Genomic DNA, 15758 nt, shown 5'->3' with positions numbered 1-15758 from the left:
ATTTATGAGGAACAACAGAATCTATCCAAAGGAGTTACATTGAAGCAGCCAACATACGCTAATAAACTGGTATGTGTGTGCATGTGGACGTGTGTGTGTTTTAATTCAGACTGATGTCAGATGATGTCAGGTTGACCGATTGCTTGGGATTTATGCAAATTTAGCCAAAATGAAATTATACATATGACTTACTTCTTTTTTCAAATGCTTTTTATTTATTTTAAAGGCTTTATAATTACTGTTCTCTCTCAGAATATATTCTGAGAGGGAAGCAAAAATATCACTTTTGCAAAGCCATGTTCATTCTTTCAAAGGTCTGCTGGTAAATTATTCTTACTGATCTTTCCATCTTTCTGGCCTGTGCATACACACCTAACCCATACTAAATTTCACCAGATGGCATTTTAATTCTTTAAAGTAAAGCAGTCGTGGGTTTAGACAGTTGAATTTTTAAACTTCTGTATTTACTGAAAGTGCATATGGTGCTATATGGACAAAGAAATTGTGCTGAAAGAAAAACATTTCTGTCTGCAGTACCTCATAATCTCCCAGAGAAAGAAAAATTGCAGTAACATGGAGTCTGTCTTACAAAATCTTATGTGGCTTTAATCTTCTTCCTCTGCTAAAAGTTAGATATATGTATATTATACACACCTTAAAGTTATATTTTAAATTCTTCTTTTGGTTGCAAATAGAAAGGTTATCCAAAACCCCATGACTTTCCAATATGATTCATAAGTGATTTCTAGAAGAAAATGAAACATAAACCTAAACTTGTTAAAAAAATATTTTAAAAAAACCTCTGTATGTCAACGTAAGCAGATGTTGGTGTAGAATTTACAAGGATAAGAAGGCTATAAAACCTCCCTTGAGCCACTCACAGTTCATTTCAAGGCCAAGAACGCCCCCAAAATCTGTTTCTAATTTTACAGAAATCTTTTGAAATTTGGCACGGTTTTCGAAAGTCCGTGGAAAGAAAAAAAAAAAACTTGCCCTAGCTTCGACTTCCAACTACGAAGACAGACCTGCTTCTTTCAACGGTTTTCACAGATCTGTTGACCCACGCTCTGAAGTCAGAATTAGCTAACTTTCAAAAACATCTGGAAAAATGAAGGTTAGTATATGTAGCCTCAGATACTGCTAAATGATGGGGGCTGGCTGAGTTGAGCACAATCAAGAGTTTTCTGTTGTTTAGAAGGTGAGGATTTGTACATAAGTATGTACTTCCTGGAGTGAGTTAGGATAGGGGAATTGTTCTAAATATACTGTGGAAACATTTCTCCTTGCAGGGCTGGAAGAATTCCAGCAATTATAGCCAGATCAGTGGAAGACAATCAAAAGCTTTATGGGGAGGGAGAAAGCGGATTTAAATGTAAACAAAATCTTGCCATTTCTACTATTTAGCAGAAACCATTCATATGTCTAATTTTCTTTATTTTATGTAGACATGGTTAAAAATTGTATTTGGAGTTGCCACCTCTGCCGTGCTTGCTTTACTGGTGATGTGTATTGTCTTACGTCCTTCAAGAGGTAAGAATTTTCTCTATTTTGCTCGGTCTGCCTAGAACAGTTTGGAAAAAGCAGTAGTGCATGGTGACAAGAGATTGAACATTTCCTAAGTGCTTATTTTCCAAAGTAACTCTGTTATTTCTAAGAAGACATATAAGCTCCCAGGTATGTTGTTGAGCAACCAGAATCACTGAGGAATTGAAGGCATAAGTAGCAAGAGATTTCCAGTATTACTTCTGCAATAGAAAAACCCGAGCACTCTCTGTAACACCCCGACGTCTCTCCAAAATACATGCTAAATTCCAAGCTTTGACAGGCCTTTAGAGACAGTATTTTTAACTAACATTGCTTTTCATTATTGGATTGCCTCATGGAAAGTAAAGATGAGTAAGAATGGAAAAGTTAAAACAGAATCTATGGAAATTTTTATTATGAGTCTTTCCAAAAATTTAGGGAGGCAGTCAAGAATAGAGATCTCAGGAATAGCTGCATAGAAAAAGTGAAATTGTTGTTCTAGATGCAAAAGCCAAGAAAATAAAATTAGAAGACTAAATATTATTAAGCAAGCATTATGTTTAGTTTTTAAATTGACCCTTTTTAAACAGGCTTAGATAACATTGATCTCACTTTGCTGAAATTCAGGAGACTGATGTTGGGACTAGTTTGGATTTAAATTAATACTTTGTTTATAAACCTTTCTGTGATATCAAGGACATAGGTTTTTATGAAACTATGTAAAGAAGCTTACGATCTAAAACAGGAAAAATGTACAATAATAACATGTCTAGCGTTGGAGTCTAGGGAAAGGAAAAATGTTTGCACCAACACTAAGAGCTTCTGATAGCTTGTGATAACTTATGATAGCTGAAGTGGGAAATACCTCTGGTTCAAAGCTAACTGACAATAATGGAAGGGCAGTGGCAAGCCTTTAGCTGGAGAAAGCGTGAGTTCTGAATTGTTTATTGCTTTAAAAATGAAATATAGGAAAATACTTTGAAAAATTAAGAATGCTCATGAGATTTGCACAGAATTGCAAAATGAGAAGGTTAACCAATAAGATAAAGGCAATATGTCTTCAGTGTAGATCTTCAATACTCATTCCTCTCTGCGAGCACAAGATTGTTCTGAGGCTGTTGATTGAAAGAGATTGTGTGAGTCTGTATTTTTTGTACTTTGTCAAGTTAAAATTGTTTTCAGACCAGTGTCTCACCTCATTTTGGGCCCATATTTTCCTCAAAGCAGCAGTGGTCAGGCAGTGCATTAAGTCCTATCCTATTGATTCCTTGAATGCTAATACATGCAAAAATAACACCTAATTTTTAAAGGAAACTCCCCAATACTTGAAATGGACATTTTGCTCCATCAGAAACAAATGTGCGGGAAACACAAGTGTGTGGATTTTAGGGGGACTAAGATCCCACATGCTGCTCAGTGTGGCCTAAAAAAAAGTCAAGGAAAAGTATGTGGATTTTATGGCGAACCTGCCTCCATGTCTAGAGGCAAGGGTGAGTTGCATTTGCACTTTGGAATTTGAGTCATTATTTCCAGTAAGAAATATATGACAGTTATAGTATATAAAAGTGAGAACATTTTGAGAAACTTAAAGACCCACTTACCAGACACTCGTTCATTTGTTTGTTGTTTAGTGGCTCAGTCATGTCCGGCTCCTTGTGACCCCATGGATTGCAGCACGCCAGGTTTCCCTATCCTTCACCATCTTCTGGAGCTTGCTCAAACTCATGTCCATTGAGTCAGTGATGCCATCCAACTATATCATCCAATGTCATCCCCTTCTCCTGCTTCAATCTTTCCCAGGATCAGGGTCTTTTCCAGTGAGTCAGCTCTTTGCATCAGGTGGCCAAAGTGTTGGAGCTTCAGCTTCATCATTGTTACATATAAACAAATGAAGTCCCACTCGTTAGTCCCACTCAGTTAATTGAGTTTCACCTCTGCCCATCATTGTGCTAGTTGGGGAAATAAGGGTACTGCATTTAGACTTTCGTCTGAAAGCATGATTAAGAACGCAGTATGGATGCTCAGTCATTACCACCAGTGTGGGATCAGGCATTCACTTAGACCACTGGGTCACTTAAATCACTAGGTCTAAGTGAAATAAGCAGAGGAAGGGCTTTTCCAAGGAGAGGGTAGGTCCCAGGAACATCAGTCTGAGAATTAAAAGAGCTTTGGGGGAATTAGGCAGGATTTTAGGAACAAATAGGGTAATGGGGTGATAAAATGAGAAAGATCCATCTAGCTCACTCACATAATCATAAAAATAACAGATAACTATTTGGGGACTTCCTAATTTTCCCATTTTTTATTTTTACCCAATGAGAAACACGTGTGAGTTCCCACACCTTAGACTCAAGTTGTCCTCATTGGCCTCAGCTTACTCCCCTCCAACCAATTCCTTTTCTTTTCTCCTGTGTCTATTTTTTCTCTTGAGGTTCTTCTTCCCAAGCATCATTCCTCTTCCTATGTGAAGATACAACCACACCAAGAGTAGAAAGTAAGCTTCTCATCTTTCCCTCATTTTCACCAACCCTGAAGACAAACACAAGACTTTTTTATTTAAGAGATATGCAGAAGTGACAAAATAAAAGCCAGACAAGCAAAAGCTAGAATTGGAAAGTAACAGAGGCTCCAGAATTTTGCAAGTAAATTCTATATGGCCTTGCTTCATGATTTACAGTTTCTGAATTCCTGAACATTTGTGAAAGGACTTAGGGGAGCTATCTGCACTTTTCTTGATTTCAATTGAGTATAGAGTTCACTACATGAGCAAACACTCAATAAACATTAACTATTTTTTTTTCTAAAATTGCTAACATTTTGTGGCAGCTTAATAAATGGTAGCAAGCATCTTATTGTGTTCTCCATCCTAGTTCACAAAGATGACAGCTCCCTCTGTGTGATGTATTTTTTTTTTTTTTCTCAACAACGCTCTTCTTAAGTCTGAGAGTAGGGAACAGTTATCCCTGAGTAGCACCCATGCTCCTATCCTCCACCTTTTTGGATCAGAAACAAATTTTTTCAGGAATTTTGGTTGCAAGGCAAGGATATTGGCAGCTGTAAGGCAAAAGCAGGAGAGGAGAAATGAAGAAGAAAGGAAAAGGAAGCTGAGGTGGATGGGAGTAGAGACTAAGGCTGAGTGAGGGAGAAAGAAAAGAGAGATTATATAGTGTGGAGAAGTCGGGTTCTTCTGGGCAGGGCCTCCAGTGCCTGCATTGAAAGGAGCTCCACCTTTAGCTAGCGTAGCTTCAGATCTCCTTGAAAGCCTCTCGTCGACTTCTGCATACTTTTCCTTTTATTATTTTTTTATTGTTGGTTTTGGCCTGCAGTATTTTATACAAATTTGCATTAGTTGTCAACTTTTTTAAATCATAAGATTTCACATAAAAATATAGATTTTTTTTTTTACTTCTTTTTAAATATTAGATCTGACAACATTGGGCCCATGGGAATAGTTGACTCAGAAGCAGGTGTTGTCTTTAGGTTGGCAATGCATTCTCCATTTGCTATGTACCCCAATATAAAATAGAAAATGGAGAAAAACTTTCAGTTTTATTTGCATAAAGTAACATATTCACTTACAACATCTACTTGACTCCTATAAACACTTGGATTTTTAACTCATGAGCTGAAGAAGTTATGGTGTTCCTCTTGTGATTAAAAATAACCATCTACTGAATTAAAAAAAAAAAAAACAGAGATTAGCATCCCATAGTTATCCATTATCCACAATGCCTAGTCCACTGTGGCTTTTGGATACTTTGGTTATTTGTTCAACAGTTATTTATTGAGTACCTTCCAGATACCAGGCACAGGTATAAGGCATGAATGAAAATTCTCTGACCTTACAAAAGGACAGTCTGACAATAAACAAGTAAATAGTGAATTAATAGAATATTTAAAATTTGTAAAAGTGCTACAGAAGACAACTGGAGTGGGGCTGTGTTAGACATCCAGGGTTGCCATAACAAAATATCACCTGGGTGATAATAATAAAAAACAAAATAAAGCCTGGGTGGCTTGAATAACAGAAATTTCTATTCTCACAGTTCTGGAGACTGAAAGTCTCAGATCAAGGTGTAACTGGGTTTAGTTTTTCTGGGGGCTTTCCTCCTTGGCTTGTAGATGGATGCCTTAAGCTTTGTCCTCACATGACTTTTTCTCTGTGTATGTGCTTTCCTGGTATCTCTTCCTCTTTCAGTAAGGACACCACTAGCTTCATCAGATTAGGGCTCCGCTGTGTGTTCTTGTATAATCATAATTACTTTGTTAAAGCACCTATTTCCAAATACAGTTCCATTGAGGATTGGAGCTTCAATTTATGTATTTTGAGAGGACAAAATTCAGTTCATAACAAAAGTGGCTAGGGAAGGCTTCTCTGAGATGATATTTGAGCCAAGACCTAAAGGACAGGAAGGATGCAAACTGGAGGCTAGATCCTCACTGCAGAGGGAAATGCAGATACAAAGTCTCTGACGTAGGCAAGTACCTGGGAAGTTCAACCTGTGTGGCCAAAATTATGTACCCAATGAACACAGGAAAAAAAAAATATATGCATATAGACTTATGAGTATACATACACATTTATAAAATTTATAGTGATTGCTTACTTAGGTAAGTAATAACCTTATATAATTATTTCAGAAGGTAATCTGAATTCACAGATGATTTAGACAGAATATGGATCAATATTTTATAAAGACAAGTATCATTTAGAATGCCTATATTTTCAGCAGAAATCCATTGTTATTATTACTATTATTGTAACTATTACTAGTACTGTAATCTCAACAACAATTTTTTGTAAAGTAAGATATATGTGAGACCAAATTATCATCAAAGGAGATGTGAATTTGTTTTTAAGGCTTAAAATGTTCCCAGTATCAACATTCAGAACTGTGAAACAGAATATTCACTGTTCTTTTGGAGGAAATATGGGGAAGTCTAAAGGGCTGAATAAAAGATTCAGAAAGTTCATGGACCTAAAAGAGTTTTTAGTTGAGTGTAAATATCAGCCTTGCAGATTATATTTCTCTACTTTGCTCTTGGATTTTAAAGTCACAGAGGATGAATCTTGGCAAATTCTTTTTGAGTTTTGTCAAATTCTAAATAATTTGAAAACAATCCAAGTTCTTGGATGATTCCCATATTGCAGAGGAGTTTACCTGTCTCTGATTTCCAAAGTGAATTGTGTTACAACTACACAAGAATTTACAGTCATACATACACCTTGAAAAAAACAGGTTCTAAAGCTCTAATTTGGAATATGAAATCAAGGCTAAAGGTTTTTTTAACAACAAGAGACAGTCAAACTGAGCCTTAAAATCTAGGAACATGCTAGGGTAAATTAAAATAATATTTCCATGGGATAATCAATATTAATGAGTCTTTTATTTACTTATTGCTTATTTTATGTAAAGCAAAGAACTTACTTTTTATTTCAGTGTCCTTGTGAATTAACAAAAATTATGTAGTAAAAATGGAATAGCTTACAATCCTTATTAACCTTTATCCCTGTGAATAATAAACAAATAGAGTTGCTTCATATCTAAATTAAAATTTTCTCCAACAGATTATGGTTTTTATACTTGGTAGAAAAACTGATGAGATAGTACTCCTTAAAGGAACAGGTTAGAAAGACTGTATATCAAAAAAAAATCAGACAACTTAGATGAAAAGAACAAATTCCTGTAAAGATAAAAACTACCACAATTCACTCAAGAGTAAACAGAAAACCTGAATAGAACTATAACAACTGAGAAAATTGTTTTAATGATTTTAAAACTTCCCACAAAGAAAACCCCAAGCCCAGTTGACTTCACTGGTAAACTCTAGAGAACATTTTAAGAATTATTACCAACCCTTCACAAACTCTTTCAAACTATAAAATAGAACACTTATCAATTCATCTTTAAGGCCAGATGCTGTGATACCAAAACCATACTTCTTTACGTTACAAGTAAAGAAGTTACAGACCAATAGTAGTTACAGACCAATATCTATTATGAATATAAATGGAAAGACCCTCATCATACTACTAGCAAGCCAAATCCAGTAATGTATAAAAAGGATTATTCACCAAATCAAGTGAGATTTATCCCAAGAATATAAGGTTTAACATCCAAAAATCAATTACTATAATGAGTTATATTAATAGAAAAAGAGACCAAAAAAAAATATGGTGATTTCAATAGATACAGAAAAGGGATTTAACCAAATACAGCCCCCTTTCATTATAAAAACACTCAGCAGACTGGAAATAGGAGGAATTTCCTTTATCTGATAAAGGGCATCCACACACACACACACAAAAATCAGGGTTAATATCACACTGGTGAAAGTCAGTGCTCTTTCCCTAAGATCAAGAATAAGATAGCATGTTAGTTCTTATTTCTATTAAATGTCTTATTGACAGTTGTATGGGCTTCCCTTGTGGCTCAGCTGGTAAAGAATCCACTTGCGATGTGGGAGACCTGGTTTTGATCCCTGGGTTGGGAAGATCCCCTGGAGAAGGAAAAGGCTACCCATTCCAGTACTTTGGCTTGGAGAATTCCATGGGCTGTATAGTCTATGGGGTCGCAAAGAGTTGGACATGACTGAGAGATTTTCTCTTTCACTTTTTGGCAGTTGTATCCAGGGCAATTAGATAAAGAAAGAAAGAAAAAGTATCCAGATTGGGAAGGAAGAAGCAAAACTATATTTACAGATGACATGATCTTGTTTACGGAAAATCCTAAGGAATTCACTAAAAAATAATGGAACTAACAAGCAAGTTGAGTAAATTTGCAAAACACAAGATTAATATATATAAATCAATTGTTTTCCTATACATTAGCAATAAATAATACAAAAAGATATAAATAAATGAAAATAAATCCTATATTTATAGATCACAAAACAGTATTTTAAAGAAGGCAATATTCTCTAAATATGTCTGCAAACTAAATATGACCCCTATCCAAATCCCAGACCATACTTTCTGCAGAAATTTATAAGGTGATTCCAAAACTCACATGGAAATACAAAGGGTCGAGAATAGCTATCTTGAAATGGAAGACTGAATCTGCCTGCACTACAGGCAGATTCTTTACTCACTGAGTCATTAGAGAAGCCCACAGCTTCTGGGAAGCCAAAGGACAGACATATCCCCTAAAGAAGATATTGTGCTTGTTGCTGAGTCACTAAGCCGTGTCTCTTTGTGACCCTATGGACTCAACATGCCAGGCTTCCCTATCTCCTAGAGTTTGTTCAAACTCATGTTCATTGAGTCAGTGAGCCATCCAAATATCTCATTCCCTGTCACCCTCTTCTTCCCCTGCCGTCTTTATTTTCCAGCATCAGGGTCTTTTCCAATGAGTTGGCTCTTCCCATCAGGTGGCCAAAGTATTGGAGCTTCAGCTTCAGCATCAGTCCTTCCCATTGATTTCCTTTACGACTGGTTTGATCTCCTTGCTGTCCAAGGGACTCTCAAGAGTCTTCTCTAGCATCACAGTTCAAAGTCATCAATTCTTCAGTGCTCAACCTCCCTTATGGTCCTACTCTCATGTCCATACATAACTACTGGAAAGTAAGCAATAACTTATGAAGAGACTCAACATCATTAGTCATTAGAAAAATGTAATTCAAATTCACAATGAAGGGATTTCCCTGGTGATCCAGTGGTTAAGAATGTGGGCTTTCACTGCAAGGGGCCCAGGTTTGATCCAAGGGAATTAAGATCTTGGATGCCAAGAGATGTGGCCAAAAAAAACAAAAAACAAAAAAACCCGCAGTGAAATACTAGAAATGAAATTGCAGGTGTAGCAAACAGATATCCATTACAGCCTACCTAGTGAGACATAGCTTGGCCTTGGAGGTTGTAGTAGAAATAGAGAGGGTAGAGAAAGATTTTGGACATAGAATTGTCAGACCTGGGTGCTACACAAAGGCGGTAAGCAAAGAGGGAAGGCAAAGATAAATCACGGGTATTTGAATTGAACAACGAAGTGGATGATAGTGCCAGTGACTTGGAGAAATCTGGAGCAGCAGGATGGAATTCCTGTTTTTCTGAGCTTTAGACATACTGATTTTGAAGTGCTTGTGAAATACACAAGTGGAAATATCATCTAGGATTCAAAGAAGAAATCCAAGTAAATTCAATAAAAGTTACATCACAATTTAAAACAGAGATTAGAGGAAGATGAGATGGCAAAGGAGACCGAGTGGTCCTTCAAATATAGACCGGGTTTACTTTCATCTTCAGGGTCACCAAAACATTTGTCATTTAACACCATATGGCGCTAGTGATAAAGAACTCACCTGCCAATGGAGGAGACTTAAGAGATGAAGGTTCAATTCCTGGGTTGGGAAGATCCCCTTTAGGATGGCATGGCAACCCACTTCAGTACTTATGCCCAGAGAATCCCACAGAGAGAAGAGCCTGGTGAGCTACAGTCCATAGCATTGCAGAGTCTCCCACGACTGAGGTGACTTAGCACGCACGCAAAGTAGTAAAGATCACAGGGTATGGTCAACATAAAGCATAAGAACATGGTGCATGCACATATTCTCAGTCACTTCAGTTGTGTCCAACTCTGTGACCCCATGGACTGTGGCCTGCCAGGTTCCTCTGACCATGGGATTCTCTACGCAAGGATATTAGAGTGGGTTGCCATGCCCTTCTCCAGGGGATGTTCCTGACCCAGGGATTGGACCCGCATCTCTTATATCTCCTGCATCGGGAGGTGGATTCTTTACCACTAAGCCACTTGGGAAGCCCTTACTGCTCTAGAGATCGGGGGGGTGGGGGGAAAGCCCCATTTAACATAGCACAAAAATAACATAATACACAAAATGAACTTTTAAAAACCTGACAATTCCTTTGAATAACTTATATTGTTTAGTGTTATCTACAGAAAGAACCTTGCAATATTCTTTCAAAACCAAGAGCTACTATATTTTTCAGTGAGACGTTAAAAGCTTTATAGCAACCTCTTTGCTAATATTTGACAAAGATCAAATTGTCTCATTTTCTCTTAATGTTCATTTTGAGGTATAATTATCCTACCTCCCCTTGTGTGCTGTTGGATTTTTGTGTTTGTTTTGTTTTGTTGGTGTTTTATTACAGTGTGCATTCACTTTAAATCAAAAGGTAGTGGTAAAGCGCCCAGTCTCTAAAATCAGATGGAGCTGGATTTAAACCCCAGCTCTGTTATATATTAGCAAGTTATTTTAACTCTCTAGTTTCCATTTCCTAATCTTCAAAATGGTGTTGATAATAGTCCTTCTGTATCAGAGAGTTGCTGTGAGCGTTTCATAGGACTATACATGTAGAGTGCCCCATACATAGAACTTAGTATAACACTTTTTGTTACTGGTCTAAAGCTACCACAGTCCCATTTCTTCAAAATTGTCAGCCTTTGCCCAAATGTAATATTAGTTTTAAATAGTTTGTTCCCCACCCTTTTATTTCCAGCATTTACTCCTGTGGTGCTCACTCCAGAAATAAACATGACTTGATGTGATGGCTGGACATACTGCCTATTGAGGACAGTATCATTGTAGAGCAAGCAGAGAGACAGATGCGGTGTGCTTGGAAGTCCATGTCACTCCGCTGAGATGGCCTCATAAGCATCAGTTTCAAAATCAGTATGAAAGTGAGAACAAAAAGACCTACCAGCCATTTATGAGCCCACTATAATAAACCATGTTTTCTCATTTAGTTTATGATGAATATTAGAACTGACATCTGATGTCTCTGCTCTGACAGTTATTGTCAGTTTTTCAAGACTAGAAAATTAAATGACAAAAACAGAATCCTAATAAAGAATAAATACAAAATTTTAAGAAAGAATTAGGAGAATAGTGAATCATTACTTGTGACTTATTTCTGTGAATTGTAATTTTTTGGATTAGTAATTGAAATAATTCCCATCTTTGTTTCACTAAGTTGAAAATGCAAATAATTATTGTTAATTAGAGTGTTTAAGCAGTGTATGAGTAATTGTAAAGATGAGCCAAATTGACTGTAAGGGCACTATCAGGAATTAAGTGTTAAGCGAGTGTGAGTTACCGGTGGAAGAATGATACGCTCTCAGAATTCATTTATACTTCTGCTCAACTACTTTGAGTTTAAAAATTTCAGATGGCAAAACTAAACTTTCAAAATAATCAGGAGATTATAATTCAATATTAAAACATTATTTAGAAAAAGTAATGAAAATCCACGCATTCAATTTTTTAGGTGACTAGAACTTGTTTGGTGTGATTGATGCCATAGTGATGCATTTTATACTGATTTACACATACAAACACACACACACACACACACACACACATATTCAAAACACTAGAAAACAATGGCTCCTTCCCCTATCATTGCTTTCCCTGTTATCTTGTTTAAACATAAGCTATGGCAGCAGGATCAGTCCCCTTGCCCTTTCTCTAGTCTATAGAAGTCAGCAGAGAGAATGTACCTAAAGAAGAATCCATCTGGCGATGAGCAAGAGGACTGAATAGAGACATAAACATTACAAGAGACTTTGAACATTCCTTGAAAGCCATGATCAACATTAGCTGTGGGGAGTCTGTCCATGAGATGTAAATTGCTATGCAGGCCAGACCCATCCACCTACCAGGAGTTCATAGGCTGTGAGAAATTCAACTGATAGGTACAGGAGAACACTGAACCAAGTAGATTCAGTGAAATCACTAAATTTGGATTCTTTGAAGAAGACTCACCAGTGGGGCTTGAACAAAAATGAAAATCAGGGCCTTATCCCTAATTCTGAATCAGTAGATTTGAGATAAGAACTAGGAATCTGTTTTTCAAACAAGTGCTCCAGCTAACTCCAAGGACAAAATTTTGATATATTTTAAAATGATGTCCAGGTAGAAGAGTTTATATATGAAATTTACAACATGGACAGGATGGTAAAAAGTAAGGGCAGGTGTATCTTTGGGGGAGGATTAGTTAAAAAAAAACACACACCTAAAATAAAATCTGTACAGTTGATTTATTTTTTCACTCGACAAATATTTATTATTCTTTCACTATATGCCAAACACGGTCCTAGCTGGTACAAAGAACCAGAGATTAGATTGGAAATTCTAAGTACATGTTTTATAACTCTTAATATGTGATCTAATCCATCATCTTAGAGCAGGTACATTATTCTATTATGAACGTGTGGTCATTTTAAGCAGAAAGAAAAGAATGCCTAATGTAAATTTTCCCCCATCTGATTCAGTAGAATCAGCCCGACTTCAGGACAGGCTGACACCTTTTGACCCCTGGCTACACCCCATGCAAGGTTAGGAGTAATCACCTATCCCAAAGCTCTATTTCCCCTATTTCCACAAACCCTATTTCCAGATAAATACAGCTGGCTCCTCTTGATGTGTTCAGTATAACACCTTATCTCTTCCTGGGTGCTGGTGAGGCTTATTATCATTATGATAATTAGCAGTATAATTAATGCATATTTAAATTGTTTCACAGATATTGAGTCAATGTGACATATGTTAAGTTCTCTAGATCATTAGCATTTATAGCTACTATCAGTTCAGTTCAGTCGCTCAGTTGTGTCTGACTCTTTGTGACCCCATGGACTGCAGCATGCCAGGCTTCCCTGTCCATCACCAACTCCCGGAGCTTATTCAAACTCATGTCCATTAAGTCAGTGATGCCATCCAACCATCTCATCCTCTGTCATCCCCTTCTCCTCCCACCTTCAATCTTTCCCAGCATCAGGTTCTTTTCCAATGAGTCAGTTCTTCACATCAGGTGGCCAAAGTATTGGAGTTTCAGCTTCAGCATCAGTCCTTCCAGTGAATATTCAGGACTGATTTCCTTTAGGAATGACTGATTGGATCTCCTTGGGACTCTGAAGAGTCTTCTCCAATACCACAGTTGCATAGCTACTATGCACCCATTTAAAATAAATGACTGGCTGAGAAGTAATATGACATATACCCTTACTCTCACATAACTTTCCTGGATAATCTAAATTAGAGGTTACAAAGAGTAAATAACTAATCCTTGATATTTTCTTGAGAAATCTGATAAGAATCAGCATGATTGTTAATGTTAAAGGAAAATGAGTAGGAATTTTAAAATAATTTGAAATTCTTATTTTTTAATAAATTTTATTTATCCATATGTGTGATATCAGTACTAACTGTACTTATGATCATGATTGGACTATTTCAGTTATGGAGCCCTAGGATAACCAAGATGTTCCAAGTATAACTGATGAATTCCATTACATTAGAATAAAAATTAACCTTTATATACTAATAGCTTAATCTGAAACTACATTTCCTATATTGTCAGGGGATGTTCAACTTTAAAGAATCCAATATGTTGCACTTTTTTTCCTTTGTGTGCCATTTCTCAAGGATTCTCTGTTCCTTATCAGTTCCTATTCCAGGAACAAGTAGAGCTGGATGCAGTTCTCAGGACTGAGATCATGGGAAATGGTACCTGCCTGGATTCCTCTCAGTGGCTCCCTTCAATGACTTTTCAGTGTCAGCAACCTTGTGTGTATTAGACTATCCATTTTCATCCTTTGTAATGACTAATTACTTTACTAAAGATATATAACCTGCATTTCTGCTAATAAAATACCCTTGTTCCACTAGAGACCCCATGTCGTTCTTTCTCTCTCTCCCTCTGGCTAATTCTCTGGAGTGCAGAAACCTGCTGAGCTCACTTTCCTGCCCGGGCTTTCAAGACCTCTTCGAGAGGATGCCCTGTGCCTCCATGAGTGGTACAAGCCCTGTCCTAGGGCTTTATTGGTTCTCTGCATAATCCAGGGAATATTAGCCTCTTTCTCTCTTTTGCTTTCTTATCAGCGACTCCAGACCACCAGGTTCCGGTCCATTAAAGGACCGCAACACTACATTGTGATTTTGTGTGTTTGTGCTTACTCAGTTGCATTCAATTCTTTGCAACCCCATGGACTGTATGTAGCCCACTGGGCTCCTCTGTCCATGGGGATTCTCCAGGCAAGAATACTGGAGTGAATTGTCATGCCCTCCTTGCTGTGATTTTAGTAGATATTTTTTTTAAATCTCAGTGACCAAATTAGTTTGGAAAACACAGATCAAAAATATTTATTTCAAGAATATGATGAGCTATGACAATAACAAAAGCTAACATTTGTTGACTGCCAAGCATAGAGTTAAATGTTTCACTTGAATTAGCTCATTTAATTTAACCTTCTATAAAAATGAAGACTAATTATAGCTAAGAACTTCTCAATTAAACATAATTGCAAGTAAGGAAAATTATATTCAAGGATACTTAAACAGGAAAATCTATTATATAAGTCATTAGCCATAATCAAAGCATTATTCATGCTAGACAAAAAAGATGTCACCACGATTATATTAATTTATTGAATTAATAACTAAAAAAGTTTTTAAAAAGCAGTTACCTAAGTTTTCTTGGTATTCATAGTACAGGGATTCACTAAGGTAAATTTTTTTCATCTGTAAGTTCAGTATTGTAAAGACACAAATTAAATATATCTCAAAAGAAAATAATTTCCACTTTAAATAGTACTAGAATTTTCCCTTGATTATTTAGAAACAGATTGCAATTTACTCTTGAAAGTTAAATAAAATCAAATTAAAATACTTAGCAATTATACTAATGCTATTGTAGTAAAATGGTATTTTATTCATTGAATGGGAATTACCAAATCAGTGGTATGAATTTTGTACAAGATCATTTAATTAATTAGAAGCACTTTCATTACAAATAAATGTATAGCATGTAGAACTTTATTTAGGATGCAAAGTACCTGTACAAATGTGATTATTAGAATAATCTAATTTCATTCATTAAGTTATTTAGTGTCTGGTTGCAAAAGGGTTCATTAGTCACTCATGTTCTTCTAGCTACCAGGATAATGTTTAGTAAATTAAGATAACTCATGGTCCTAATAAAAAGTTGGAGCATACTTACTTCAGTGTGAATCAGTTAAAACCTCCAAAAATGCTATTATCCAGTTGGTCCCTTGGACCTTATCATATGGCAGTTTACTTATGTGATTGTATAGTTAATAGAGCATATTTTTTCTCAAATTCCAAAATTTAAAGTGGTAGACCTGGAAAGTATTATCAACATTTTCTAGTCCGGTCCTTTACATTATAGGTGAGCAAGCTGTGATGCCAGAGATCGTCTTACCCAGTATAGGAAATTGGTAGTAGAAACATTCTGTAAAGAAGAGGGCACAGATCTCATCCATCCA

The 15758-nt window shown here is 36.4% G+C and overlaps 1 protein-coding gene across 4 annotated transcripts in view; it reads left to right on the top strand.

The window, feature by feature from the left end:
• The first annotated feature begins 1002 nt into the window (after nucleotides 1–1002).
• FAP (fibroblast activation protein alpha) overlaps nucleotides 1003–15758 on the top strand; it is a 77866-nt gene continuing 63110 nt past the window's right edge. For all 4 annotated transcript variants that reach the window (XM_086369902.1, XM_086369918.1, XM_086369893.1 and 1 more), the window contains exons 1-2: nucleotides 1003–1114; nucleotides 1446–1530. In XM_086369902.1, the coding sequence (XP_086226028.1) occupies nucleotides 1448–1530 (83 nt within the window). In that variant the 5' untranslated portion in view covers nucleotides 1003–1114; nucleotides 1446–1447. The remainder of the gene's footprint in view (nucleotides 1115–1445; nucleotides 1531–15758) is intronic.

The sequence above is a fragment of the Bos grunniens genome, chromosome 2, assembly GCF_055505025.1.
Source record: "Bos grunniens cultivar Pamir isolate PY7600 chromosome 2, Bosgru_T2T1.0, whole genome shotgun sequence".
Classification (NCBI taxonomy): Eukaryota; Metazoa; Chordata; class Mammalia; order Artiodactyla; family Bovidae; genus Bos; species Bos grunniens.
The sequence above is the reverse complement of the archived record's forward strand: the minus strand, read 5'-3'. Positions and strand labels throughout refer to the sequence as shown.